Below are 27,467 nucleotides of genomic sequence, written 5' to 3' on the forward strand. Positions count from 1 at the left end.
GAGGGGGAGGGGACTGCTGGAGGAGGAGGAGGAGGAGGAGGAGGAGGAATAGAGGAACCGGGTGCCGCGAGCCCGAGACGCCTGTGAGAACTGTTTAAATGGTGGGCTTAAAAATGTTACCAGTGCCAAGTGGCTTTTCCGATTGTCTTATTTATTACTTGGTCAGGTTTCCTTAAGAAGAGGGTGGGTTGGGGAGGAGAAGTCGTGGGGAACCCTCTGCACTTCTCCTCCCGGGGCTGCCCAGGGTGAATCGGAAACGCCTCGCTGCCACTTAACAATCCATCTATTAGTAAATCGACGCGAGGACCCTACGGGAAGCCAAGGGCCAGCCTCTCCTTCCAGGGCAGAAATCACCTGTTGGGAACAGCTCCCGGGTCCCCCCTGCTGGGCTTTCTGGCTTGGTCCTGCAGCCTGGTAGCCCGCCCCCCTTCCACCGCGTTGTCTTTCTTTACACACACCCCCCCCCCTCAGATTTTTATCTCGGTCACCTAGGACGCAGAGCTTCCTTCCTAGCTGATCAGCTCATCCTTCTCTTTTCTCCTTTTCCGCCATCATTTTCCTCTTTGTCTTTTGTCACCTTAAAGTTTTCTTTTAAAGGCATTCTGAGCAAAAATAGTCTAGGGAAAGGCGACGTCCACATAAGCTCTCCCCATTCACGAAGAGCCGGTGCTTGCAGGCCTGGTCTTCCACCTTAAGGTGAGAGAGAAATCTTGCGGTGGACTTACTTTTGGGCCTAGAGATCTTGCAAATGAACTCAACCTGGAAACAAAACTTCACACCCTCCTGACTTGTCGTTCCCCGACAAATTGTCTTTTGCACCCGACCATTTAGGGTTGGGAGTTACTATTTTAAAGAGCGGGATGTGGTTTGGAGGGGGAACGTGCTTACACGTTTAAGTATCCAGACCTGCCTGAGGGCTCTGGTATTTCTAGTTCAAAAGCTGCCTCTGGCTACCCTGGAAAAGACAAAGTAAAGCCCAGAAACAGGAAACCCTCCAGCGGCGGCGCCTTGCGATGCGTGAGGACACCTCTTTTTACACTAAGGTCCAGAGAGGCTTTGAAGATGCTTCCAGCTTGCAGAACGCGGAGGCGCCCACGTGTGGCCTGGCTTTCGCAGACTCTCTCGGTGAAGGCTCCGGAGAGGTCCTTCGAAGGCTGTGTCAGCAGGGTGCCTGATGAAGATGAGCCTTCCTTTGGAGTCCCTTGGCCCTGAAGACGGAGTTTCTAGGCCCTGGCAGTCTGCAGTGGAGATAGTTTGAATCTGAAGCAAGAAAAATGACTCTATAAACATCCCCTAAAACTCGACTTCAACCTGAAATCCGACATGCAAATCTCCACCGGGTTAAACAAACAGCGGTGCAAGCTGCAGCTTCAGCGGGGGCGGCGGTGGGGGGGGGGGCGGACGCCGCTCGCGCCGGTCTCCGTTTCCAAAGTTGTTACAATGTGAAAATAAGCGGCTTCGTGCAGAGTGTTGTATGGGCTGATGCTTCCCACCCCCACGCCAGCCCCCAGCAAAACCTGGCAGATAATCAGCACGTCCCACTGTTTAGTCATATTTGACAACTGGGTTAACCTGGTATCTAGGCGCTGGCGAAGCCATACAAAGGGTGCCCTCAATTACCACCAGGAGCTTCTGGCGTGATAGGCACTTGTATTACCCCCTGGGTCAGAGGCCAGAGCGACAATTAGGAAGTCACTTAGACCGCTGGACGGAAATGGCGGGATGCAGCAGGCTCTGGGCTCTCCTAACAAGTCTGTGGGTGTAGACCTGCCTGGAGAGGCCCAGCTGTCCTTTGCGTCCTCTGCTCAATAGGACTCTGAGTATAAAAATGAATACGGTGGGAGCAGGAATCTGGGAAAACGACCACGACAAGGATAAATCCATCGGAAGAGTGATGGCTACAAGTTCAAGTTCTTCGCAGCAACAACGTGTACACACAAAGTGAACGCAGACCATTTCCACTTGTGCCCTAGGCCGGGATGTCCCTCTCCTGCTTCTTTCCCACAAGTGGAGAGTGAAGACTGTCAGCCCTAAGTAGCAAGGTGGCCAGGGTGGTGGGAGTGGTGGGGGGCCTGCGGCTTGATCTCAACAGTTCTTAAACCTGGCTTGGTACGTGAGTGTGTGTAAATTTTTAATTGCACTGTAATTTCTTCTGTCCCTAGCCCGCCCCCCTCCCACCCACGCCCGCAGACTTGACTGGCACGCGCCAGGAGCCCGGGCTCGGGCCCCTCGGAGCGTCTGATTGGCTGCGGGGCAGCTCCCGTCTGCTCTGCCTGCGCCCTCATTGGGCGAGAGGCGCAGCCAGCGGCACTTCAAAGCGGGTGCTCCTCGCACTTAGGCTGAGTTTTGCCGGCGGGAGCCCAGAGTCCGCTCGGCGCGAGCGCGGGACGCGGGAGCCGCGCGGGACCTGAATCGTGATTCCCAGGAGCCGCCAGGCTTAACACTGCTCCGGGCCTCGCCGCGCAGCCCAAAGACCTGCTATGGCCACGTCTATACTTGGGGTAAGTGAAAAAGCGCTCGCTGCAAAGGCTTTGCTCATTTTTGTTTGTTTTGTTTTTGTGTTGTTGGTGGTGGTTTTTTGTTTTTGTTTTGTTTTCTTATGGCTTCTCTGGGTCAGAATCTCTCAAGAAACTGTTGCTATACCACAGCTCTGGTTTCCTTTTAGCATTTTCTACATTTCCGGAACCGATCTTTTCAAGTTATTGGAACCTGGGACCTTTTGCCTTTGCAAGAAAAGAATGTCTTAAGCAAGTTCCCTTTTAACTGGTTTTTGAGGCAAAGCCGAATGTTTCTTTTCTTCCCTTCTTGGTTTTAACATCACTCCCCCACCCCCAACCCACGCCACTCGGTTTGGGGGTTGTTGCATTACATTACAGTGTTTTCTGGAAAGTCTTGTTTTGCAGGCCACGCAGTTACATTAATAAACACTTACATTAGCGTGGCTCCCCAGTTTGCCCTTGACTTTGAAAGCCACTTATACTTGGATTCTTTTTGTAATCGTGTGCGTTGTGTAAATATCAACACTACGTTTCTGAACTATAAAAGAAAATAGCCAAGTCGTAGCCACTCATTCGAGGAATGTTCTAAGAGTTTCTTCCAGCACTGGGTGGCTGTTTTGGCCACCCCCCGCCCTCACCCGTTATTTCTTGTGTGTGTTTACCTTCGTGCTACACCCGGAAGGGCGACTTGGGGGCTTCTGGGAGAAGAGCGGGCTTGTGGCGTCAACCCAAGTCTGATTCTAGACAAGGGTGGCAGCGAACGAGGTGGCGAAAACTGAGGCATTTCTGATCTATAGTCTCACTGAGGAACAACTTTCCTCCTCGCTCGTGATCGCCTCTGTCCTGCGCGGGGCGCGGGGCGTCCCCCGCCAGCGTGCGGGGAGGAGGCGCGAGCCAGGGTGCCAGGGCCCTCCGGGATCTGCACGGGGGAACGAGGCTGCTCACCGGTGCACTTTGTGTCTTCCCCCACTTCTCCCTGCCCTCCTCCTCCTCCTCGCTTCCTCCCTCACCCCACCCACTCCAGGAAGAGCCACGCTTCGGAACAACCCCGTTGGCCATGCTGGCGGCGACCTGCAACAAGATCGGCAACACGAGCCCCCTGACGACCCTGCCGGAGTCCAGCGCCTTCGCCAAAGGCGGCTTCCACCCCTGGAAGCGCTCCTCGTCCAGCTGCAACCTCGGCTCCAGTCTCTCTGGCTTCGCTGTGGCCACGGGCGGCCGCGGCTCGGGCAGCCTGGCGGGTGGCTCGGGAGCCGCCAACAGCGCCTTCTGCCTGGCCTCCACGTCCCCCACGTCGTCCGCCTTCAGCAGCGACTATGGCGGCCTTTTCTCCAACTCGGCGGCGGCGGCGGCCGCGGCGGCCGGCGTGTCCCCGCAGGAGGCGGGCGGCCAGTCGGCCTTCATCTCCAAGGTGCACACGACGGCGGCCGACGGTCTGTACCCGCGCGTGGGCATGGCGCACCCGTACGAGTCGTGGTACAAGTCAGGCTTCCACTCCACGCTGGCGGCGGGCGAGGTGACCAACGGCGCGGCGTCGTCGTGGTGGGACGTGCACAGCAGCCCCGGGTCCTGGCTGGAGGTGCAGAACCCCGCCGGGGGGCTGCAGAGCTCGCTGCACTCGGGCGCCCCCCAGGCTTCGCTGCACTCTCAGCTGGGCACCTACAACCCCGACTTCAGCTCGCTCACGCACTCGGCCTTCAGCTCCACCGGCCTCGGCTCATCGGCCGCCGCCGCCTCGCACCTGCTCTCCACCAGCCAGCACCTGCTGGCCCAGGACGGCTTCAAGCCGGTGCTGCCCTCTTACTCGGACTCCAGCGCCGCGGTGGCCGCGGCGGCCGCCAGCGCTATGATCTCGGGCGCCGCGGCGGCCGCCGCCGGGGGCAGCTCGGCGCGCTCTGCCCGTCGCTACTCGGGCCGCGCCACCTGCGACTGCCCCAACTGCCAGGAGGCCGAGCGGCTGGGTCCGGCCGGGGCGAGCCTACGCCGCAAGGGGCTGCACAGCTGTCACATCCCGGGCTGCGGCAAGGTGTACGGCAAGACATCGCACCTGAAGGCGCACCTGCGCTGGCACACGGGCGAGCGGCCCTTCGTGTGCAACTGGCTCTTCTGCGGCAAGCGCTTCACGCGCTCGGACGAGCTGCAGCGGCACCTGCGGACTCACACGGGCGAGAAGCGCTTCGCCTGCCCGGTGTGCAACAAGCGTTTCATGCGCAGCGACCACCTGAGCAAACACATTAAGACGCACAACGGGGGCGGCGGGGGCAAAAAGGGCAGCGACAGTGACACGGACGCCAGCAACCTGGAGACACCCCGCTCCGAGTCCCCGGACCTCATCCTGCACGATTCCGGCGTCAGTGCAGCCCGGGCGGCTGCGGCGGCAGCAGCAGCGGCGGCGGCGGCAGCAGCAGCAGCAGCGGCTTCGGCGGGAGGCAAGGAAGCTGCGACCGGTCCCAACGACTCCTAGAGGTTGGCGGAGAGGCGCGAGCGAGCAAGTAGAGACACCCAGAGCGAGCAAGCGAGCGAGCGAGAGGTTCGGAGGGCGAGCGAGTGGGCGCACGGGAGGGCAGGGGCTCCAGAGAAGCCCCCGGAGCCCAGGCTGGGAGCGAGGTGGAGCAGCGCGGAACCCCGGGCGGTGGCTTGCTGGCGGCGCCGGAGTTGCCCTCAACCCGTTGCGCCCAGATGAGAATCGATCTCGAGGTCCAGAAACAAAAGCGAGCCATCCTCCGACATAAGTGCAGGTTCAAAACTACACACACACACACACACACACACACACACCACCCCGGAGACCCACAAACGCAAGAACTCACACTCCCGCGCGCGCACTCACAGGCACCCACTCGAACAAACTTCTCCAGAGAAGAGCAATACACAGAAATGTCCCCTCCCCCCACTGCCCACTCCCCCCCACCATCCTTCTCTGTCCTTTTCTCAAAAACAAAAAACAAAAACTAGCTACCACTCAGCAAAGGACTGTCAGAACTTTCGAATGAAAACAAACGAGACCTATAAAAACAGACCCTTTGTGTGGATTATATTATATATAAAATCTCCAAGTCCTGCTTGATGTCTACTTACAATGAGACTTTTTTTTTTTTCTAAAAAAGGAAGCATCAAAAAAGGCTTAAGGTGAGATATTCAACTGGAAGTCTAGCAACAGTTTCTCTGTATTTCATAACATCTGTATAAATAGGGTTCAAAGGATTGTGTTCTCTTTTATTTTCTTGTAAATGTTCATTCGAATAGTTTTTTGTGAATTCCTGAAATTCAGGGAGTTTCTTTTTAATTTTCTGATGCACTTTGTGAAAGTCAGTATATATGTAAAAGATATTTAAAATGTTGAGTTACCATTTCACTCAAACACGTAAGTTAAGGTCATCTAAAGAAATTAAATGCGTTTATCTGTATGAAGAGAATCTTGACATCATATTTTCATTTTGGTGTTATTAAAGGACTCTAAACAACACTCCTCCTTTTAAAAAAAATCCTGTTTCCCCCTCAATAATCTTTAATGTGGAATCAACTATTTTTTTGTTGGGAAACAAATTCCTTTAATGTTAGTTGTAGGCAATGAAGTTTATGTGGGTTGCAAAAGCCATAACACACATACATTTTTTGAGAAGTCAAAATTATTTATTTGTATATTAACAGCATAAATTAAATCGGGTTATAAGAATGTGTAGTTGTATTACTTAATGGGAAGGCTTGCAAAAGGTGACATTTTAAATCTTTGGATCGCCTTTTTAAAAAGCCAGGGCTTTTGACAGTTTTAACTGGGGAGATACCTACCCATCTCCCGGAGGGTTCAGAAAAAAATTGGTGGGTTTGTTTTTTAAAACTGATTTTAAAACCATCTGTGGGAGAAAAAATCTTTCTAGGAAAAAAATATCTTTTAGTTTCTAAGGCCCTCTACGTTGGGAGGCATCTCTGGGGAATAAATCGCTAGAGTCAATACCCCGGAAAAGACATTTCATGCCTAAATGAAAATCTTGTTAAATGTTATTAATTTTGACTTAGAGCACACAGCAGCCCCCTGTGCCTTGTATTCCCTTATTAGGGATTCATGTCTTATCAAATATCTAATTAATCTCCTAGACATCATTTGTTCTGGCCAACTTTATCTCAGCTGGTCCACAGGGAAAACTCCAAATATTCTCTGTGACAAAGCTCCCTTGAAGATCTTTTTAATTGTCTAAATTAACTGCACCAAATTTGCATGTCAAACGGTAAAGGGCAACCTGAGATAAAATGTAAACGTTTTAAAAGCCCCAAACTAAGCACTTGATTTGATAACTAGGCTTTTTAATGTTATGGAAGACAACTGCTCCTTTCCTTTTCAAAGACGGCTGATCTATGCAAATAGTGAATTGGAAATGCCTAGGTCCCCTCGCCGTCAAATGGCCCTCGCAGGTTATTTGAATATCAGTGGCTGCTTCTGAAAAGGTTCAAGGATGCTCTCTGCCTTCTTTGTGATTACGCAGTGCGGCGTCTTATTCTGAAGAAAAAAAACTCAGGAATAATTAAAGGCTGGGATCAGGCCTGGGAACACATTTGGGACAGGAATCTCATTTAGACAGTCTCTTTCAAAATAAGGCACAGTTAAATTGACCAGAAGGCAATTATTGAAATGAAAATTATTTTCACTCTCTTTGTCTTCTGACCACCAACTTAACAGCCCCAGTTTAAAAGAGGGAGAAGGGAGAGAATGACGAAAGGAAAATTGGTAAATGAGACAATTTCGCAATTCGAAAAAAAAATGTTAGTTTGGAAAAAGAAAGTACATATTTACAGAATAAAAATATTTCTAAAAGACTTCTCACACAATAGAAACTGCAAGGGGAGTCAGCAGCTATAAATTTCCCCCTCTTTTTTTGATTACTGGCCTTGGAAACTTGAGTGAAGATTTTGATTCTTTGGAAAGAATAAATTATTGGTATTATTAACAGTCAACAAAAACTGCTCTGAAGAGCCAAATAGTAAGGCAACAAGAAACAGCAGGACGGTTCCCAGCGGGGAGTCTGCAGGGTGAGGTTCAGTGGCTTCTTCCTCTTTTTCTCGGAGCTCTTCTTCCTCCAGTTTTCCTTTACTTCGGTCATTTTCTCTCCCGGCTCATCCATTTCTGCCTGGGACGCCCCGCACCCCCAGCCCCAAGGCGTCTTCGGGTTTGGGTCTGGTCTTGAGGAGAAGCTGTGGCAGAGTACGCTTATCCTGGGGGGTTTGAGGCAGAGGCTCTGAGGTCTATAGGGCGTCCCGTGCGTCTAGGGTCTGCGGGCTGGAGGTGCGGAGGTGAGTGCGAGCTGGGGGTTCCTGAGGAATGAGGGCGCCGGGACGTCGGTCCCAGGCAGCTTTGTTTCTTGTTGATAATAAAGGCAGATCAAAGGGCCTGGCTGTGCAGGTCTCGCTCCCGGAGGGGCTCCCTCCGCAGGCCACTGATCAAGGCCTCTGCGCGCTGCCTCTGCCCCGCGGGTCAGCCAACGTCCATCACCGCGGCTCCGGTGAACCGCGGGCGGCAGCCCAGACCCCAGTGTCCAGCCAGACATCTTGGGCTCCAAGCTGAGCCAAGAGGGACCCGATCCCGCGCTCTTGTCGGAAACCCACCAGGGGAAACATCCCTGCCCCACTTCCCACCAGCTCTAGGCGTCCCGGGGAGACCTTGACCTCAGTAGGTGGTGACCGACTGAAGACCAACAAATGGAAGAGAGCGTGCTCGGGAGGCGAGGTCCACGAGCTAGGATACCAGCTGGGTCCCCAGGTGGGGTGCGGCTGCGCCTCCCCGGGGCCACCTCTGCATTCCCGCGGCTTGGGCCTAACTGGGTCCCGGGTAGAGTAGATGGGGAGGCCACGCTGCGAATGAAGGCTGCCGCCTGGAAGTGGATTTTGTGAAGCCAGGGCTGAGATCAGGGTCCTGGAGTCCCGCCCCCGCCGGGGTGAGGGGAAATGCAATTTCGTTTCAGCGAGTTTCCAGGGATTTCTTGTTTCCAACTTCCGCGCAGTAGATGAACCAAGACCAAGTTTGTTGGGCCTGCGCCTATCCCGGCCCAATCCACACCCTCCCCAGTATTTTTTTTCTTGGCATAATTTACCCCCAGTCTTTGGAGGACCCACCGGGTCCTACCTGATGAAGAAAAAGGAGTAGATTTTTTTTTTCCTTTCCTCAAGGACGTTTGAAAACATTTGGATGAGATTAGATTGTGCACCTGAACCGCGCGTCTGGACATTCCGTCAAATCGTCACCAGTCGTGTAAAATTGAATTTCTTTTTATTCACATGGAAACTTTATTTATTTTAACTCTAATCTTATTTGCATCTATTATCTGTATTCACCAAGGCTCTCTTCCACTACAAAAATGCAGATGAAGTAAATCTCACATAAATCCCGCCCATTTGTGTAATTGGTATACTAAGTGTTTATTTTAAGTGAGAATAATTTAGCTACAAATTTTCTTAAGGAATAACATTCTTAACACATTAAAAAAAACTGAAAACTCTGATTTGCTTTTATGTTTGACAGTAGCTCTTGATTCCCCCAAGAGGCGCACGGCGAGTGCGGCTCTCTGGCGCCATCTAGAGCTCCTGCATAGGAGTCCGCGCTGTCGGCCTGGCGCTTGGCTTTTAGCGCTTGGAGACCTGCTTCTGTCGAGAACTCCACAGCCAAGGAATCAGGCAAAGAAAAGCGAGGTTTAGTGTTTTAGCTGGGGACAAGCCCCGTTTTGAGGGGACATTGCCTAGCAATGGCTCCAAAGGAAGAGGATTATTTCTGGAACACACTTACTGAAAAATCCAAGCAAAACAGACTACCACCTCACTTGGCCCTGGACCCAGCTTTCTTTCATTGTCTCATTTAGCATTCTTTCCTAGGCGATTTCAGGGTCTTCCAGCACTCCTAGATGAGAAAGCTGAGCGTTGTAGGTAGCGGCAGCGACGTGCACCCTGGGTAGAGATCCCGCGGTGGGCACAGCTTGCCTCGCACACTTCACCCAGCGTCCTAGGGTCCAGGGCTGTGGGACCATCGGGTCTGCCTGGACTACCCAGGACGGGCGGGAACGCAGTTTACCACTAGGTCACCAAGACCTCCTCAGCTTCCCAGAACCCCTAGCACAGAAGAGAACGCCAGAGTCTCACAGCTATGACCAGCCTGGACCCACCGAGCACCTCAACAGACCTCTGCAGGGTCTCCGTGCTCTGGGAGGCGACCACTGCTCGAGTGGAGCGCAGCCGGCATAGGGCAGCTCGACGGGGCCCCAGAGGGCGACCAGGAGCCCCCAGAGCCCTCGCCCCAGGCCCTCCCGACCGGTGCGCACCCCCTCCCAGAACAGACCCACCCCTTTTGTCCTTGCCTTTTCGAAACCCAAATCTGAAATGAGATAACAGTTGGGGGCGTTGGCCAATTTTCTCTTCTCTGTGCATCGCCCTGCCTCCCGCCGCCCCCTTCCCTCCTCTTCCTAGTCCACTACCCCTCCCCCATCCACAAGCTTTAGAAGGCTTGTAGGGACTTTCTCCCCTCCCCCTTCAGCAGTTATTGTGTTTTAATTTAAAAAGCAACACCTTCCAACCCCGGCGCCCGCCCGAGGAGGAAAGAAACGCAGTCTCCTGAAGCTGTAAGAAAGGAGATGAGGCTCCGGGGTGCCCGGCTCCCCAAACTCAAGCCAGGGAAATGCAGCGCGCTTCTGGGAACTCAACAGCCACCTTTGTAGCGGGTACTCGGCTGGGTTTGTATTTGCTGTTTTAATACAAACCCCGCCGCACTGCCTATTTCAGAGATGTGCTAATTACTACTTGGATAGCAGGGCGCAAAGTCCTTGTCCATTTCCCAGTACAAAGTAGGTTGCTAGAAAATTTGAAATTGCCTTTCAGCCTAAAGCTGCCTTACCTGAATGTCATAATTACAGTAATTATGTACATCCAAATTACATGCTAATTAAATTAGAATCAAATCGTTCTAAATCGAAATCAAATGAGGTAGTGAAGAATTAATCAATGACAACATAAATAGAGCGCTTCCTTCAGAGATATTTATTGTAACGATCCAAGGAGGAATTTGATCTGAAAAAGTCACCTGTTTATTTACTTTCAAATTAGTAATCAGTTATTATCCCTTCTCCATAATTTTAACCGTTCAGTGCTATTTACCCCCCACCCTTTCCAGACGCTGGAGTTTATAGAAATATGTATGAGGTAAATACATACAGACTTGCCTCCCCATATATTATTGGTATAAATATGTACGGTGGTTGGAACTCTTAAGATTTCTAAATGTCCGTGGGGACACATTCCTCCAGAGTCAGTTGGCCAGGATCCGGGAAAGCTTAACGTTTGAGCTGTAGGTTTTCCCAGACGGTAGCCTTCTTTCTCTTTGGAAATTCACTGTGGATTTTGCATTGTTTCGCAGGCATCTTGCCACTTCAGGGCGATTCATTGATGAAAGAAATGCAGAGATAGAGTGAGACTCCCTCAGTCCGCTTTCTTTTTGTCAATTGCTAGGAGAGTTGGCATTTTCTTCTTTTGCGCCAGGAGCTAGAGATTAGCATTGGCTTCCCTAAGCGCGGTCTTCACCTGTGGAGCCCTAGTGAGCAGAAAAATTCTCTTGCCTTCCAAGCCAAGGCGGGCGAGTGCGTCCTGCGACTCGCGCAGGGGACACACGAGGGAGGCCGGGCAAGCTTCAGCATGGACAGGGAGGCAAGGTCCAGGCCCTCGGGGGCGCTGCAGCCTCTCGGAGGGGCCTGGGAGTGTCTTCTGGTTGGGTTTGGGCCACCGCGGGCCAGCGCCAGGGAACCCATGCAAAAAGCTAAGCTGACCCTTTTTTGAAAGGCTTGTGGACGGAACATGGACGGTTGTGAGCCCCCAAATCCCCAGCTTCTCTCTGTGTGCTGTGTCCCTGGTTGCCAGGCGAGAATCCCGGAAAAGTCCCAGAGAATGCGGTGTGCCCTGGCATCTACGGATGGCCTGGCGACACCTGATCAGCCTATCCTTTGGGTTCCGTGTGATACCCTTTCAAGTGGAGTTCTGACCGGCTCCGAAGGCCTCGGCACCCCAAAAGCCGCTGCCAAGCAAAGGCTAGAGGTTTTCCCTGTCTTGAGTCGCGGGTAGACGACTAGTGGGCAGTTCGGTCAAATCTATTACAATCAGACCTTCGCGTCCCAGTCCGCACTTCTCTACAGTATTAGGTGCATCGTGGGGCTCTGGGGTGCTAAGTGTGAGGTGAAGCGAGGAGGGAAGGAAGGTGATAGGAATTCTCTGCTCCCTTTTCTGCCTCAGGAACCGGGTAGTAGAAAACTTCAAGTCAGGGAAGCGCTCAGTTCTCAGGGCACTTTCAGATCTGACCCTGTGGCAAAGGCCGCCATTGCAGACTGGTTAACACTTGTCAGGAAGTGGTAACTGTAGTAAATGTATCTTCTCAGAAAACCCAAATAAGATCGAAAGTATGTGTTCGCCTGCTCCTCGGGCTTCAGCACAGGGTGTGGAGGACGCGGCCTAACTGAGAGGCCTTCACCAGCATCTTGGCCAGTAGGTCAGAAGCATAAAATAGCCTGTGAGGATACTAAATTTTGTGATTGAAATCGAAAAACGCCTGCTGCAACAGCGGTACTGATCGGATCCTGTGGCCTCATTGGAAGAAAGATCTCTCCACAACCTTTCAGATTAAAAAAGCTTTCTTCATATTGCAACTGCATAATTCAAAGAAGATCCATGTCACACTACAAGGTGAGCCTTCCTGCCGCAGCAGCTTCTGCCTATTTGGGCAATTATTAAAAGAAATTATGACTAATTTACTATGTAGACATCCAGATAAACAAACCCCAACCTAACCACCCGCTTTCCCCTGGTCATTTGTAAATCGACAGTGCCTCCTACAGGAATTATCACGTCAGCGTTGCGTTAAACAGGCTAGGGAGAATTGGAGCATGTCCCTAAAATTCAAAATTTGTCCAATACCTTTGCATACAGGTTCAGATCGAGGGAAAAAAATGTCGCGAGTACCCAGATTTATTTAAAAGAGTTTCTCTATTAAGGGTAAGAAGAATGACATCTTTCATGTCTGGATTTGTGGAGTTTCCTTTGGATTAATTGAATTTAGAGGATTCTTCTTTGGCTACTTTCTCGATCATGCCCAGTCCCATCCCTCAGTATCGCCAGCACATGCAGACACAGTGAGCCGTTATTCCATGTTTTTGTGTGTGAGAATGCCTCCCCTTCCATCTGTAAGTTAGAACAGGCCCATTGCGGTTGTCTAGCATCTGTGGGTGGCCAAGGCCCAAACCTAAACTGCAGATGCACATGATCTGTAACCACTGGGAAATTTCTCTTAGAATTGGGTGGGTAAGATTAGCCCTTTTAAAATTATTCCCTTATGTTTTAATATTCTCAACAGGAAGGATTAAATTAGAGATTAAAATAAAAACCTTAGGGGCTACCTTGTAAAGTTAAGGGTGGTATCACATTTTGGTGAAAGTCAAAAGTATAAGAAAGTGTATTTCTTTAATTCATTCTTAATTATAGGATGCATTTCAACGTCTTTTCTTCATGAACACTATATGGTTTGGAACCCTCTTTTAAGGCAGTAAGTATTGCATAGGTTTTGACATTACAAAAATTATAAAGTCTAAAAAGGTGTACGGCAGGAAATAATCACTGCAACACTGATGAACTCGGTGTAAATTAGCCTTTATCAATTTCAAATGCATGCTTTTCTAAGTGAAGGAGTAGGATCTGAGGTGTGCTGAGATAGTAAAGGATATGGGAAGGAGTTCAGCTCCTCTCTAGTTCCCTTCATGTGCATAATCAAAGGACTATTTACATCGTAGATGCAGCTACATCACAGGACATCTGTTCGTGTGCATACAGAAGTATTAGATATGCAATAGTTTGAACTCCTTCCAAATTTATTTTCTTACAGTACTTGGAAGTTGTGATGGCCATCTAAATCATTTTTGTACTAGACAAGAGATGCTATAAAAAATAAAACCCTGATTTAAGAATAACACATTCACAATATGCAGAAAAGTTCTAGTTGCATATTATCTGCAATTTTTATTGAAATTTTCCATAGTTTTCTCTTTTCCTAATCCTTTGGAACATATGGCAAAATGTATAGATACGTTTTTTTAAAAAAACAAAACACCTTATATGTTGGCTTGGTCTACATAGTGAGTTTCAGGCTAGCAAGGGCTACATAGTAATGGGAGACCCTGTCTCAAAGAGGAACCCCTCCACTCCCAACATACACCTTTAAATACAAAATATCTAGTTTACATTATTTCTTTGTAATATGTTTTACCTCCTGAAGAAAAACTTTGCCCAGAAAGGCTATTGTGGGAGGAGGCAGAATAACACTCCCCCCCAAGATATACATGTTTCCAACCCCTGGAAGCCATGAATATGTTACATTTTCAGGTGCAAAGTTAAGGTTGATAATCAGTTGATCTTAAATGCGGACAGGCTATACTCACAGGGTCCTTACCAAATGAAGGAGGGTGTGGTTAGTGTCAGACTGACTCCAGGACTTGGAAACAGGGGAGTTCTCTTTGTTAGAAAAGGGAGCCAGCCACCAAAACTGGGCACCATGGATTTTCAGAAGGAAGACATTCTTCCCATGCCTTCATCTTATCCTAGTGAGACCTATGCCAGAATTCTGATTTTCACAACTGTTAAGTTTGAAGTTATTTTGTTTGCCAACATAGACAAATAACAGGACATCCAATTATAAATATCATACTTTTAAAGTCTTAAGGACACACTTTTTGATATCCAGTATTTTATTCACCCTAGTCAGTTTCAACAATGATTACATTTTGCTTCAAGCATATTCAAATCTAAAAATAACAAATTTGAATTGATAATTATTCAAGATTCTGTCACTGTTTTAATGGTGTTTCAAAACAACAACAAAATCACAAGAATTACGTACATATTTTAAATCTGGTTCAAGGCAGAAGAAACAACTACCAACAAGAAAACCACCACCACCACCACCACCACAACAACAAAACAAACACCACTTGTATCCCCTAAATTCCCTGTAAATATCTGCAAACGTAAGTTTGTGGTACAACCGTGCTTTAATACTTGAAACAACAGTTTACAGAGATGGAAAATGAACTGACTTTTTTTTTATTAGATAACAATGTGTATGTTAGCCCTTGCTAAAGATGTCCTTGATGCCCAGGTGGTTGCTCCGCAGCTCTGTTGAGCCTGCTTCCTCTCCCTTTATCTCCTGGGCGCTCAGCGCACACGCTCTCTTCTATGGTCACCTTCACCATGGCTTCTGGTGCCCTTTCTTCCCTTCTGCTCTTCACTAGGGCTCCGGTGTGTCCGGCTCCTCACCTCCCTGTGCTTCTGACGGCAAGGACTCCTGCTTCCGCTTCGCCGGCTGCTCTCAGTCCGGCTACGGCTCCGACTTCGGATTCCCCGATTTCTGTCAGACCCTTTCTTCTCTGGACTGTGCCGGTGGCTTCTGGATGTCCGGTCAGCAGCAGAATGGACCCACATGCTATTCTCCCCTGAACTCTCTTGTTTTGGAAACCTTAATTTTTCCTGGGCTTTTCCCCTGTCGCTATGACTGCTGGAAAGTTCTTTATAAAGCATGTTCTTAGACGTGTCCTCCTTACAGTCGCTGGGTTCACTTTCAGAACGTTTGGTTTTCTTCTTTTTCTTCCTCTTTTCTTTCTCTCTTTTCTTTTCTTTGTTATCACTCTCACTGCTGCTATCTGATGTCTCCGAGGAGGAGGAAGAGGAGGAGGAGGAAGAGGAGGAAGAGGAAGAAGAGGAAGGGGATTTGGTTTTACGTTTTTTGTGCTTATTTTTGCTCTTCTGTAACTTCTTCTTTTTCTTATCACTTTTCTTTTTCTTTTTTTTCTTTTCAAGTCTATCCAATTTCCTGTCGTTGGAAAGAAACAGTTCTTTCATCAACAAAGAAGAAACAGTTAACAGACTACATCTTCTTAGATGCTACTAAAAATGGTGTCCACATCTGAACACATTATTTACTTTATTTAATGATAAACCACTTTCTTTCCTTTAAACTATTCAGGCATGTAGATATTGAGTAGAATGTAAATTAAGCCAGCGTCCTAACTATGCTTCCCTAGGAATCCCTTATCCTTTTGATAAAACAGTGACATTGAGTCAGAGCATGAAATTATTTAGCATTCTAAATAAAATGCTTCTCGGATTTAAAGAAAACCTGGGAAAGATGTGCAGCACTAATTGGACCTATGCACAGTCAATCTTGTATGTATGTTTTAAGTGCAGAAATATTAACTAACATTATTGCCCAGCAGTGGTGGTATACACCTTTAATCTCAGTGCTTGGGAGGCAGAGGCAGATAGATCTCTGTGAGTTCAAGGCCAGCCTGGTCTACAGATTGAGTACCAGGAAAACCAGGGCTAGAGAGAAATTCTGTCTTGAAAAATCAAAACCAAACCAAAACAACATTAATTATCAAACCTAAGGATTATCTATACATTCTGATTTAGGATATACTTTGATGTTTTATTATATAAAATAGTTACCTACTAGTTCTCATCAACTATCTAGTTTTAGAAATAGAGCAGCTCCACTGTTTTATGAACTTTCAGTCTCGGAAGATAAACTGTTTCGATGGAAGCTGAGTTACTACTGTGAGACTCCAGTCTCTGCACCGGGCTCTGCATACCATTTTCCATTTACTGAAACATGGTGAGCGCCCTCTATTGGACTCAGTGCATAATTTTTGAATTCTTTAGCCCACGTGCAGTATGTCTAACAAACTTAAACGTTATTATAAATTTAAACATTCTTTCAGTATTCCTCATAAAACTTCACAAAATTAAAAAAAGAAAAAAAAACCAGTAAAAATATTTTCCAAGAACAAGTGGTATGCAAAGATATATATAGATTTATTAAGAAAAGGAAAAGCTACAAGTATATCTACTTTCAAATTAAACACTCTGAAAGCTACAATAACTTAGGAGTATAATCTGAGGATGCAAACACTAATTTTCTTACTATTGAAAAGACAAAACTTTTTTTACTACGCCGAGGAATCAATCAATCTGTGCAACACACCGTCCAGGCATCCGAGCTCTCTCTCTGCATAAGCGCTGAATGCAGAGCCCAGGGGACCCAGAGACAAAGCCATCCCACAGATCCCACAGTCTCCTCAGCTACCTGAGGAGCTTCTGCTTCTGCTTGGTGGTGAGCGACTTTAAGAACTCAACTTCAGGGTCTTCTTCACAGTCACTTGCGACATAGTCCTGAGTCAACAAAGACATCCAAGTGCCAGATTTTAGATGAGTTAGTTAGTAGATAGAAAAGAAAACACGGGGCTGGTGAGATGGCTCAGTGAGTAAGAGCACCCAACTGCTCCTCCAAAGGTCCAGAGTTCAAATCCCAGCAACCACATGGTGGTTCACAACCATCCGTAACGAGATCTGACTCCCTCTTCTGGAGTGTCTGAAGGCAGCTACAGTGTACTTACATATAATAAATAAATAAATCTTTAACAAAAAAAGAGAAAAGAAAAGAAAACACTTATAACGGAGAGTTTCCTGTTAGAGACATACCAGACGTGGCGTACTTGGACTAGGAAGTGTGTGTGTGTGTATTATAAGATTTAAACAGGTATGTTCTAGCTGTGAAGCGGGATGCAAAGTTTACAGCTGCTCTGCAGGTCTTGGAAACTATGAGGAAGTAAAGGTAAATACAGACAGCAGCTTTTCAGCAGGCTTCTGTTCTCTCCTCCACACTCACACACACTGTCTCAATACAGCATCTTTCGTTTAATGAAATATAAAGCTAAGCATCTTGAAGCATCTAGAGCTCCATAATAACACTTGTCTAACATGCACACAGCACTGGGTACCAGCCCCAGAAGTACAGACACCTGGACTAAAAAAAGACCATGAAACTTAGATCAAAATATCAGTAACTTTAACTTTACAATTACAGTTATTTATTATCAAATATGCAATAAAACATCCTTTACTACTCACACCAGGACCAGTGAGATGTGTGTAAGGGCACTTGCCACCAAGCACCATGAGCACAGCACATGGTAGAGAGAACCGACTTCTCCAAGTTTTCCTCTTAATTTGCACACAGACACACACACATACACACACACACACACACACACAGCGTGCTCATACAGGTACACACATGCACAGGCTCTTACATGCATAAAATGCAGTAAGTTGAAAAACTCTTAACTTTCTGAATTTGTGAAGAGTTTAATAAATAAGGATTTTCTATAATGCTTAGGGAGCTGTTTATAGAGTTCTTTCTATTGGCTCCATTTGATGCCATTTCAAGGGTGTGTTAGCAGGAAGGAACAAACAATCCTATCACCAGTTCAGTTAGACATTTTATCCACATAAACCCAAAGGAGCCATTTCATTTATTAAAATATAGGTTTATAAACAGCTTCTCACTTAGGTTAAAGTAATAAAGAAGCAAAATCAAAATACATTTAAAGCATTTTCTTTGCTCTCTCTTACTTTCCTATGGATATATGCATATTGGAAAACATTAAGTAGCAATTCACAAGCAATCACATTTAGATTTCTAGACATTTTCAGCTTACTGATAAAAAGATCATTACCTGTGATGGATCATTTGCGGTCAAGTTTCTCCCCAGTACATTTCGTTTCAGTGCAAACCCACTGTTTCTCATCTCCGCTATTAGCTCCGAGGGGTGCATCGACGGCCCTGTTCACAAAAATCACAGTTTGAATGTATCATTTATATCTCTCTACCTTTTTTGGACTCCACAGTAGGAATGCAGTTGAAGCTTTGTTAAGTAAAATCACAGCTAAATCAACGCAATAATCTTCTGCTGAGCAAATAATCAGATATGATTTTCTAAAACAGCAGTCTGGGGACTCAGAATAGAAAATAATTGCATTTTTCCTTATGTGCGTGGAGATGCTTGGCTTATGTAACTCTGTCATATTGAAATGTCCACTTAGAAGTTTTTAGTATAAAATTGAAACAAAATAATGAAAAACTACAATTAAACTTTACTGGTTATTCTCAGTAAGAATTAAAAAAAATCAAATATCAATACTGAATAAACTACCATGTGTTTGTGGTCTCTCTCTCTCTCTCTCTCTCACACACACACACACACACACACACACTCAGTTGTTAATTACATTTATCTATGTACCTGGAATTTGACACTTCTAGTGACTAGGGTTGGTGACAAATCACTTCAGGCTAGCTCTCAGTGTGTGTATTTTATATTTTCTGCAGACTGCTGTTTTCACTTGTGCAACAATATCCCAAGCTGGAAATTGAGCTGCTTTGTGGCCACATAATATGCACTAATGAAATATTTTAAAAAATGTAAAGGTCGGCTCCCTTTTCAAAGCCTTGGGACTCAGGGTAGGAGAAACTTTATATTCTCATCTCATTTTGCTTCTCAAGCAGATCACAAACCAGGTGACAACACACGGTCTCAGATGACACATCTATGATAGAACTATAATGTGGGGAGAGAACTGCTGCCAGCAAACATTTCATAGGAGAAGGTGAGGACAGACAAAGCACCCAGAAAGAGATTCCAAGTTTGTTGATCAAATCGTTTGTCCTTCCCCTCCTGGTTGGGTCTTCTGCCACTTATTTCAGTGCTCAGCTACAGGCTACTCAAAGCAGAAGTCAGCACGGCTCAAGTCTCTTCACTGATCAAAGCAGTTTTGATGAAAAAATTTTAGGCAGACCGATCCCTCCCTGTAACAGGCCTCCTGTTCTTTTAGGATTACCAAGAACTAACTGTACACCTGCTGCTCTGTGTTCTAGGGATGAGGCACATAATGGTGGGGGTGGGGCATCACCCATGATTGGAGTATGGGGGTTAAAACTAATTTCTATGGATCTTTTTTTAAAAATTTGCTCGCTAGCATTAATAAAACCTTAAATAAAATTTGAATTTTAAGTATTAAATGCCTGAGAATGGCATAAAACCACTCATACAACTAACAGCTTTTAATGAGAAACAAGACTCCACTTAGGTTGCCTTTCAAGTTTCATCTGTAGGAACATAATTATATAAAGCATAAATGGGCCTTATTAGTAAAATTATATTTTTCTTGTCAACTTTAATTGACATAAGACAAACCCAGAAAGCCACATATTGGAGCTCAAGACTACATAGAGCACCTGCCCAGCCTGAAGAGGGTTCTGGGTTGGGTCCCCAGAAACACAGACAAAGGCAAACATGATAAGGATTAGGAGCCTGGCTCTTAGCATAAGATGTTACATTAAATTTTTAATAATCTTCATTACAGGATGGATAATTTTAATATTTTAGAAACAATGTCTTTATAGCAATTCTAACTACTTGAAAATGATTTTTCCTGTGTGACAGAAATAAGATTATGAAACAAGCATTCCTATCTTAGCATGTCTTTCCACACTATAGGACTGTTAAGAACAGTGCTTAGCCACTCACTCAACAAAAGTCTTACTATCAACAGCACCCACTGCTCTCAACTATCTTATGATATTCTTCAAAATTATAAAAGTGCTTAGAAGAATTTTCTGAAATTATGTATAGGTGTGTACGAGTGTGACAGTCAGAAGACAGTCTGAGAGGCCGGTCTCTCCTCCTACCTGTGGCTTCTGGGGATCAAGCTCAGGCCATCAGCTTTAGTGGTACCGGATGGTGAGTCATCTTTGTAAAGGGAACTGAACTGGACTTGCTAGTCAGCTCCCCTGCCACTGTGCTCGCCTGCCAGCCCAGAGGCAAGCGCTCTTCCAGTGCTTTTGTACTTAAATCTCAACCATCAAAAGCTTGAGGTTTAAAGTTCTCGGTTTAGAAGATGTGACAAGGCAGGTTTAATTAAGATATATTTAGCAAGACATTTTTATACTTTCCATGTCACTGTGACAGAGGCTATGCAGAATTATGCTGACAAAACTCACTCTAGCTCTTTGAAAAGTCAAAACAGAAACAATAAACATGTATGCATGCGTGTGTACATTGTTAAAAAAAAAGCATAAACCTATGTTTGTGTACATAGGGTTCTCTCCTTTGACCATACTCTGGATCAGGTCTCAATACTATAGCGCTGGATGCCGTGAGATATCATCCCTGGCAAACAGACACACTGATAAACAGACCACTCAACAAGTATGCTCAAATCTAGGCCTCTGCCACAACGTCTGCACTGGCAGCACTCACTTCTTTCCTCCCCCCACTTTATCACATTAGCTGGGTCCACAGCACCACCACTTCCATGAAGCAGAATCTTTTTCAGGAGAGGGAAGCAAGGGCATTGAGACAGGACCTTATGTAGGTCAGACTGGCCTTGAACCTGCTGTGTAGCTGAGAATGACCTGGAACTCCTGTCTCCCTGGCTCACAGGCACCTGGATATCTTTCTGTCCTTTCCTGAGGTGAGACTGCCTGTGTGCATCTAGGGAATCACTGGTCTCCCCTTTACTCCATACAAGGGCATACACTATCTAACAGGGACACTAGTTATAGTACACTATTCAACAGAGAGCTAGCTAGTGGGAACTATCAGAAAATATCTCATACTTACATCCAATTTCTTACTATAGCATAACAATTTTGCTTTTAAGAAAGCTTACAGAGGGGCTGGAGAGACAGCTCAGGCATTAAGTGTATTTGCTGCTCTTGCAGAGAATGTGGGCCCCAGAATCTACACAGAGGCTTACAACAGGCTTTCATCAACAAAGCCAAGGGATCTTCTATCCCCTTCTGGCCTGCATGGGAAGTAGGCATGAACATGATACATATATGGATATGCAGGCACTCATATATGCACATTGAAAACATATCTAGAAAGCTTATCAAAAGTTGTCTTTTTAAGAAGACTAAAATAGAAGCCAAGTATGGTGGTGCACACCTTTAATCCCAGCAACTTGGGAGGCAGAAGCAGGTAGATCTCTGAGTTCAAGGCCAGCCTGGTCTACAGAGTGAGTTCCAAGGACAGCTAGAGATACAGAGAAACCTTATCTTAAAAAAAAAAACAAAAANAAAAACAAAAAAAAAAACCCAAAAATTAAAAGGGGGGGGGCAAAAAAGAGACAACAATTAAACAAAACAAGGTATAACGGCATATATTACAAAAATGTCCTAATGAAACTCACTACTTTGTATGCTATCTTAAACAATAACAATAAAAAGAGCAGGGAATGCAGCAGGAATATGGAGCGTAAGTCCCAGGGAAAAGTGAACAAGGCTATTAATAACGTGTGTGGGTGATGTTTATTTATAAAGACGGGGATGTTCTATGTATGATTTTTCTAAAGGTTATGCAAGAACCAACTGTACTGAACTGTACTCAGCTGTGCCATCCTCAGGCTTTTCCTGACACACTGCCAGTTCATCTTAGGGAGGCTGGAGACAATAGGGCTCCTTACTGCCCTTACCCCAAGGGTCATGCTGAAGAAGCTATCAGTCTCAATAAGACATAGAATGTAAAGGAAAATTAAACACTCATGTGGCCAAAAATTACAAAGGCGAGGAAATATCAAACTATCCTATTGTATGCTAGTCAAAATTACTGTTTTTTAAAAACAACCTTGCCTTACCGAATCAATATAAAGATCTAGGACATATTTGATATTTTTATTTTTTATGTTTCCAACTTAACTCACATGTAAAGCTAATTCATAAGCTGAAAGGAGTGTCAGACTCCTCTGTGTTGTGAGACCATGAAGCATCAGAACTTGCTATTCCCTTTAAATTAATTACAGGAATACAAATGCTCTGGTTATCTGTGAGCCTCAGAAACAATACACCGAGGGATACTGGTATAGTCTTGCTTGGCACATATAAAGACTGTGGTCTGATCCCTAGCAACCCAGAAACTGGACAACTGGACATGGTAGTGTACACCTGTAATACCATCATTTGGGATACTGAAGCAACAGATCAATTAAGGTCCACAGCTACACAATGGCTGCACCCGAGTCAGCCTGGGCTATATGTCTCAAAGAACCAGAGGAGGAGGAAAAGAGACTATGCATGAAGTTCAAGAATAAGTAAAGAGTTAGAAGTTAGTGCTATGAGAGGAAGCCAACTGAAAAGGGCAGCCAGGCATTTTCTAGGGTGAAGGTAACGGTCTCTTGACTTGTTGAGGATGTAGTTAGCAGGTGCACTCATCTGCCAAACTCAAGTCTGACACTCAAGAGTAGTGCATTTTAATTTTAGACAGTTGTAAGAGGCTGTGTGTGTGTGTGTGTGTGGCACACACTTCAATGCTAGCACTTGGGAGGGAGAGGCAGGCAGATCTCTGTGAACTAGAGACCACCTTGGTCTACATAGCAAGTTCCAGGTCAGCCAAGACTATAAAGTGAGACCCTGCTCAGCAAACAACTTATAACAGTACATTTAGTCAGGAGTGATTATGGAGTGGTGGTTCTACAGACTCCAAACTGTATCTATACATTAAATATCTTCTATAAGGGGAGTGCTGCATGGAGAATATGAACTTCAGACACAACATAGAAAATGATTTTTAAGATCTGTCTTACTAAGACTTTAGGAGAGTCCTGTTTTTATCTTCAAGCTTGTAATATTTTTGAGAAAATTAGTTCATAGGAAAATACAACTTCCTATTATAAGATGTTTAGAAGAGATAGATGATAACCTTTGATGTTTTGAATGGTTAGGGAAATTCTCCATTAACACACTTGCTAAATAAACTTTTACCTGCTAAACATGTACACTGAAAAAGGCAATCAGGATAGAAAATGTTAAGACACAGGCCCTATTTCAGAAAAAAAAAATATTCCAGGATAAAACTAAAAACTCAGGGTCTTTTCCGACTTGAGAGGGTTGGGAAAGGGTGAGAGCGGGGCCTTCTGAGTGGAACAGGGTGAAGGTTCACAGTGTTTACCAAGTTTGGTTTGCGCAGAAGAATCCGTACTTACAAGATAAACTAAATTTCATTCTTTACCTGGATAAGCACAACGAATTTCCTTTACTTGACAGTAGTGGATGGAACGAGGGTTATAGAAGTGAGACTTAATGGGGCCAGGAGACAGCTTAGTCAATAAAGTGACTGCAGGCACACATGAGGAAATGAGCTCAGATCTCTAGTACTCAGGTAAAAGGCTGAGGTGTGGTGCTGTATGTCTGTAATCCCAGCACCAGGAGGGAGACAGAAGGGTCTGTGGGGCTCAACCCATGTGTGTACATGCACATACACAGAGACTTAGGACTGTGTTCTGAGATTCAAAACCCCCTTCGAGATTATGAGAGCTGTGTCCTCCATTAGTATCAGACATGCCTTTAACAAGAAGCAGAGACATTTATTGATAGAGTAAGACTATAATCAATTTGCAGGCATCAGTAGACTTTCAGGGGCTGGAGGGCTGGCTCTGGGGTTAAGCACACTTGCTCTTGCAGAGGACCTAGATTTGGTTTCCAGCATATGGTGGCTTTCAACCTCCTTTAACTCCAGTACCAGAGAATCTAACACCATCATCTGACCTCTGCAGCCACCATGCACACATGAGGTGCACAGGTATACATGCAGGCAAAATACTCATGAAAAAGAGAAATAAATCTAAGTAAAGAGAAACTATAAAATGGAAAAAAAAAAAACTATGTAAAGTAGACGGCTGGGTTAGGGCTATGGCAGAGAGCACTCTGAGTACACCCAAGGCTCGGGTCTAACCTTCATTATGGGAAGGGGAGGGAGTGGGGAGGTGATGGGGAAAGAGGCTGACTTAAAGTGTTGAAAGAAAAAGACACCAACAAAGAATTCAAAATTCACTGACAAGTGAAAACCTCAGATCAAGTAAATGAATGAGGAATTTGTTTGGAGCTAGACTCATAGGATATATTAATATAGTCCAGACTTACAGGCTATAGTAAAAGTAGCTCCTCGGAGAAGGATGGAGAAAGGGGCATATCATGTAACCAAAAAAGCTAGAGGGTCAACACTAATTTAGCACTTACAGAACTCAAAGCAAGTTTCTTGGTTAAGGTTACTAGTGCTGTGAAGAGAGACTTTGACCATGGCAATTCTTGTAAAAGAGAGCATTTAATTTGGGCTTGCTTACAGCTTCAGAGGCTTAGTCCATTCTTACTATGGACAATAGTAATGCACAGTGGCATGAAGGCAGACATGGAACTGGAGACGCAGCTTAAGAGTTCTACATCCTGATCCACAGGCACCACAAAGAGAAAGACACTGGGCCAGAAGTTTGTACATGCCTAATGACAGAGTATCAAAAAATGGGAAGGAAAACTAATAGACATATTTTTTTTTCTTTTTCTTTTTCTAGAAATAGGCAAAGCCACTATTACTTTTGGAGGCTTTGACATCCTTCTACCAGTTGATGGATCCAGCAGGCAGAAAATCAGGAAGTAACAGTGGACTGATCCATGCAGCTAATCTAGCTAACACATATAGGTTTTATCCTACTGAGAGATATGTGCTTTTCTCACACCAATCTATGGTAGTCACCAAACAGTAAATATTCTGGGCCACATAGCTGAATAAATGAAAAGGGATGGAAACTGTACAAGGCCGACTCCCAGATCACAAAATGTAAACTATAAATCTGTAACAGAACAGCAGAACAATATTTGGAGGTAAAGAAACAGACTTGTAAACAACACACAGCAAGGAGGTGTCAGGAGAGAGTAGAAAAGTATTTTGATTTGAGGAAAATAAAAACATAACAGCTGTCTACTAAAAGAACTTGGATGGCTTTCATCTCCAGTTGAAGAAAGCATCTCCATATTTGAAACTTGTCAACTATACAAAAAGTAGATACCTGGTAAGATGGATTCAGGATTGGCAACTCTTGCTATGCAAGCTTGATAATCTGAGTTTGACCAGTGGGACCCACATAAGGTGAAAGGAGAGATTCAACTCCACAAATAATAGCTTAAGGAAACCAACCAACCAACCAACCAACCACAGTTGATAGAACAGTTTATGTTACTAAGGTGAGTCAAGATAGCTCAGGTTACGGAGTGGCTAGGGATGGTGGCTGGACACATCAGGAAGACAAACCACATGGTCAGCTTTGAGCCTGGTGATCACAGCGCTGCGGGAAGGATGGGGAGGGGCTGAAGACGAGTTCAATCATGGAACATGATCAAATCTATAAAACTGAACTCCCTGGCCATTCACATGTGTAGCACATCGTTCTTTATCAGTACACAGGAGGGAGGCCTTTCTGCAGGAAGCACAGCAGAAGTATTGTGCTTGTTATCAAGCCATGTGTTACAAGGCTCATCAGTGCTGGCCTGCTTTCTGCTATAACCTACAGTCCTAAGAAGAATGCTTCCTGAGTTCTGAGAGTTAGTACTCCTGGGCTGCCATAGAGGGAATCCTGATTGGCAGTGGTTTTGGTGAGTAGTCTGGAAACTCCCAACCCTGAAGCACCTGCTGTCTCAGATCATGGTAGTCTTTTTGAGATGTTCTGACCTAACTTGGGTAGTTAGTTTCAGAAATCACTACATAGAGAAAAAACCCAAAACACCAAAAAACCTAAACCAATGCAATAAAATTTACCAAAAAATCACAGGATACAGTAAAACACATGCTTAGAGAGATGACTGTACTATTGGATGCACATTTTAGGAAATAAAGAAGATTTAAAATTAATTCCACAAGGCAGTAAGATGGCTCGTAGCCTAAAGACCCAGGTTCACCCCAGTAAACACATAGTAGGAGGCAACTGACCTGCTTCCTTCCAACCTCCCACCCCCAAGCTGGCCTCTGACCTCCACCTATGTGCACACTCACACACACACAATGAATGGATGTAGGAAAACATGTTTACATCAGTTCTGGGGCTAGAGGTGTAGCTCAACGATAATGCATTTAGCTAGTACACACTAAGGCCATGGTTAGATCTGCAACATCTCAAAAAAGCCCAATCCAAAATCAAATGCTTTGCCCTAAGGAACAACAAACTAAACACAGAATAAACAGGAGAGAAAAATTCACCACACTGAAATCTGCTTTCTGGAAAGACCACTAACACTGAAAAAGTTCTAGCCAGGCTAGGCAAGTAAAGAGAGGAGATTTGATACCTAATAACAGGAAAGAATGAAGGGACATCACTACACATCCCAGGTGTATTAGAAAAGTAATAAAGGAACATGTTAAAGAATTCTGTGTCATGGAGTTTTAAAATAAACCAATGCCTTAGAAGACAAAAATCTAAGGACACTCACTCAATTAAAGAAATTTGATAAATAATAATAATGACCTTTGAAGATAAAAAGCTTCAGACTTAGATCTATGCACTAGCCAAATCTATCAAACATCTAAAGGAGAATATAAAAGAATAAAAACAAACAAACAAAAAACGTCAAGCCAGTATTTCTCACAAACACAAATATATAAATTTTTAAAAACATATTAGCAAATGATTGCAACAACTTATACCATAACCAAGTGGTGTTTAATCCAGATACATAAGGCTGGTTTAACATCTGAAATTGATTCATGTAGCTGGGGGTGCTGTATGCACTGTAGCTGGGGGTGCTGTATGCACTGTAGCTGGGGGTGATGCATGCACTGTAGCTGGGGGTGATGCATACACTGTAGCTGGGGGTGCTGTATGCACTGTAGCTGGGGGTGATGCATACACTGTAGCTGGGGGTGCTGTATGCTCTGTAGCTGGGGGTGATGCGTGCACTGTAGCTGGGGGTGATTCATGCACTGCAGCTGGGGGTGCTGTATGCTCTGTAGCTGGGGGTGATGCATGCACTGTAGCTGGGGGTGATTCATGCACTGTAGCTGGGGGTGATGCATGCACTGTAGCTGGGGGTGATGCATGCACTGTAGCTGGGGGTGATGCATGCACTGTAGCTGGGGGTGATGCATGCACTGTAGCTGGGGGTGCTGTATGCACTGTAGCTGGGGGTGCTGTATGCACTGTAGCTGGGGTGCTGTATGCACTGTAGCTGGGGGTGCTGTATGCACTGCAGCTGGGGGTGCCGTATGCACTGTAGCTGGGGTGCCGTATGCACTGTAGCTGGGGTGC

General features: G+C 45.7%; 2 protein-coding genes across 2 annotated transcripts in view; one reads left to right on the forward strand and one right to left on the reverse strand.

Moving 5' to 3' along the window:
- Positions 1-2,333: 2,333 nt before the first annotated feature.
- Positions 2,334-6,174, forward strand: Sp9 (Sp9 transcription factor). The gene is made up of 2 exons (XM_021156600.1): positions 2,334-2,501; positions 3,523-6,174. Exons 1-2 carry the CDS (start codon positions 2,481-2,483, stop codon positions 4,960-4,962), a joined length of 1,461 nt encoding a protein of 486 aa, XP_021012259.1. The 5' UTR covers positions 2,334-2,480; the 3' UTR covers positions 4,963-6,174.
- A 4,326-nt stretch (positions 6,175-10,500) lies between these two features.
- The window catches only part of Cir1 (corepressor interacting with RBPJ, 1), a 32,981-nt gene continuing 16,014 nt past the window's right edge, over positions 10,501-27,467 (reverse strand). Inside the window, exons 8-10 of the mRNA XM_021185788.2 lie at positions 18,077-18,183; positions 16,645-16,730; positions 10,501-15,372 (exon numbers count right to left, since the gene is read on the reverse strand). Coding sequence (XP_021041447.1) covers positions 14,718-15,372; positions 16,645-16,730; positions 18,077-18,183 — 848 coding nt within the window. The 3' untranslated portion in view covers positions 10,501-14,717. The remainder of the gene's footprint in view (positions 15,373-16,644; positions 16,731-18,076; positions 18,184-27,467) is intronic.

This window comes from Mus caroli, chromosome 2 (assembly GCF_900094665.2).
Source record: "Mus caroli chromosome 2, CAROLI_EIJ_v1.1, whole genome shotgun sequence".
NCBI lineage: Eukaryota > Metazoa > Chordata > Mammalia > Rodentia > Muridae > Mus > Mus caroli.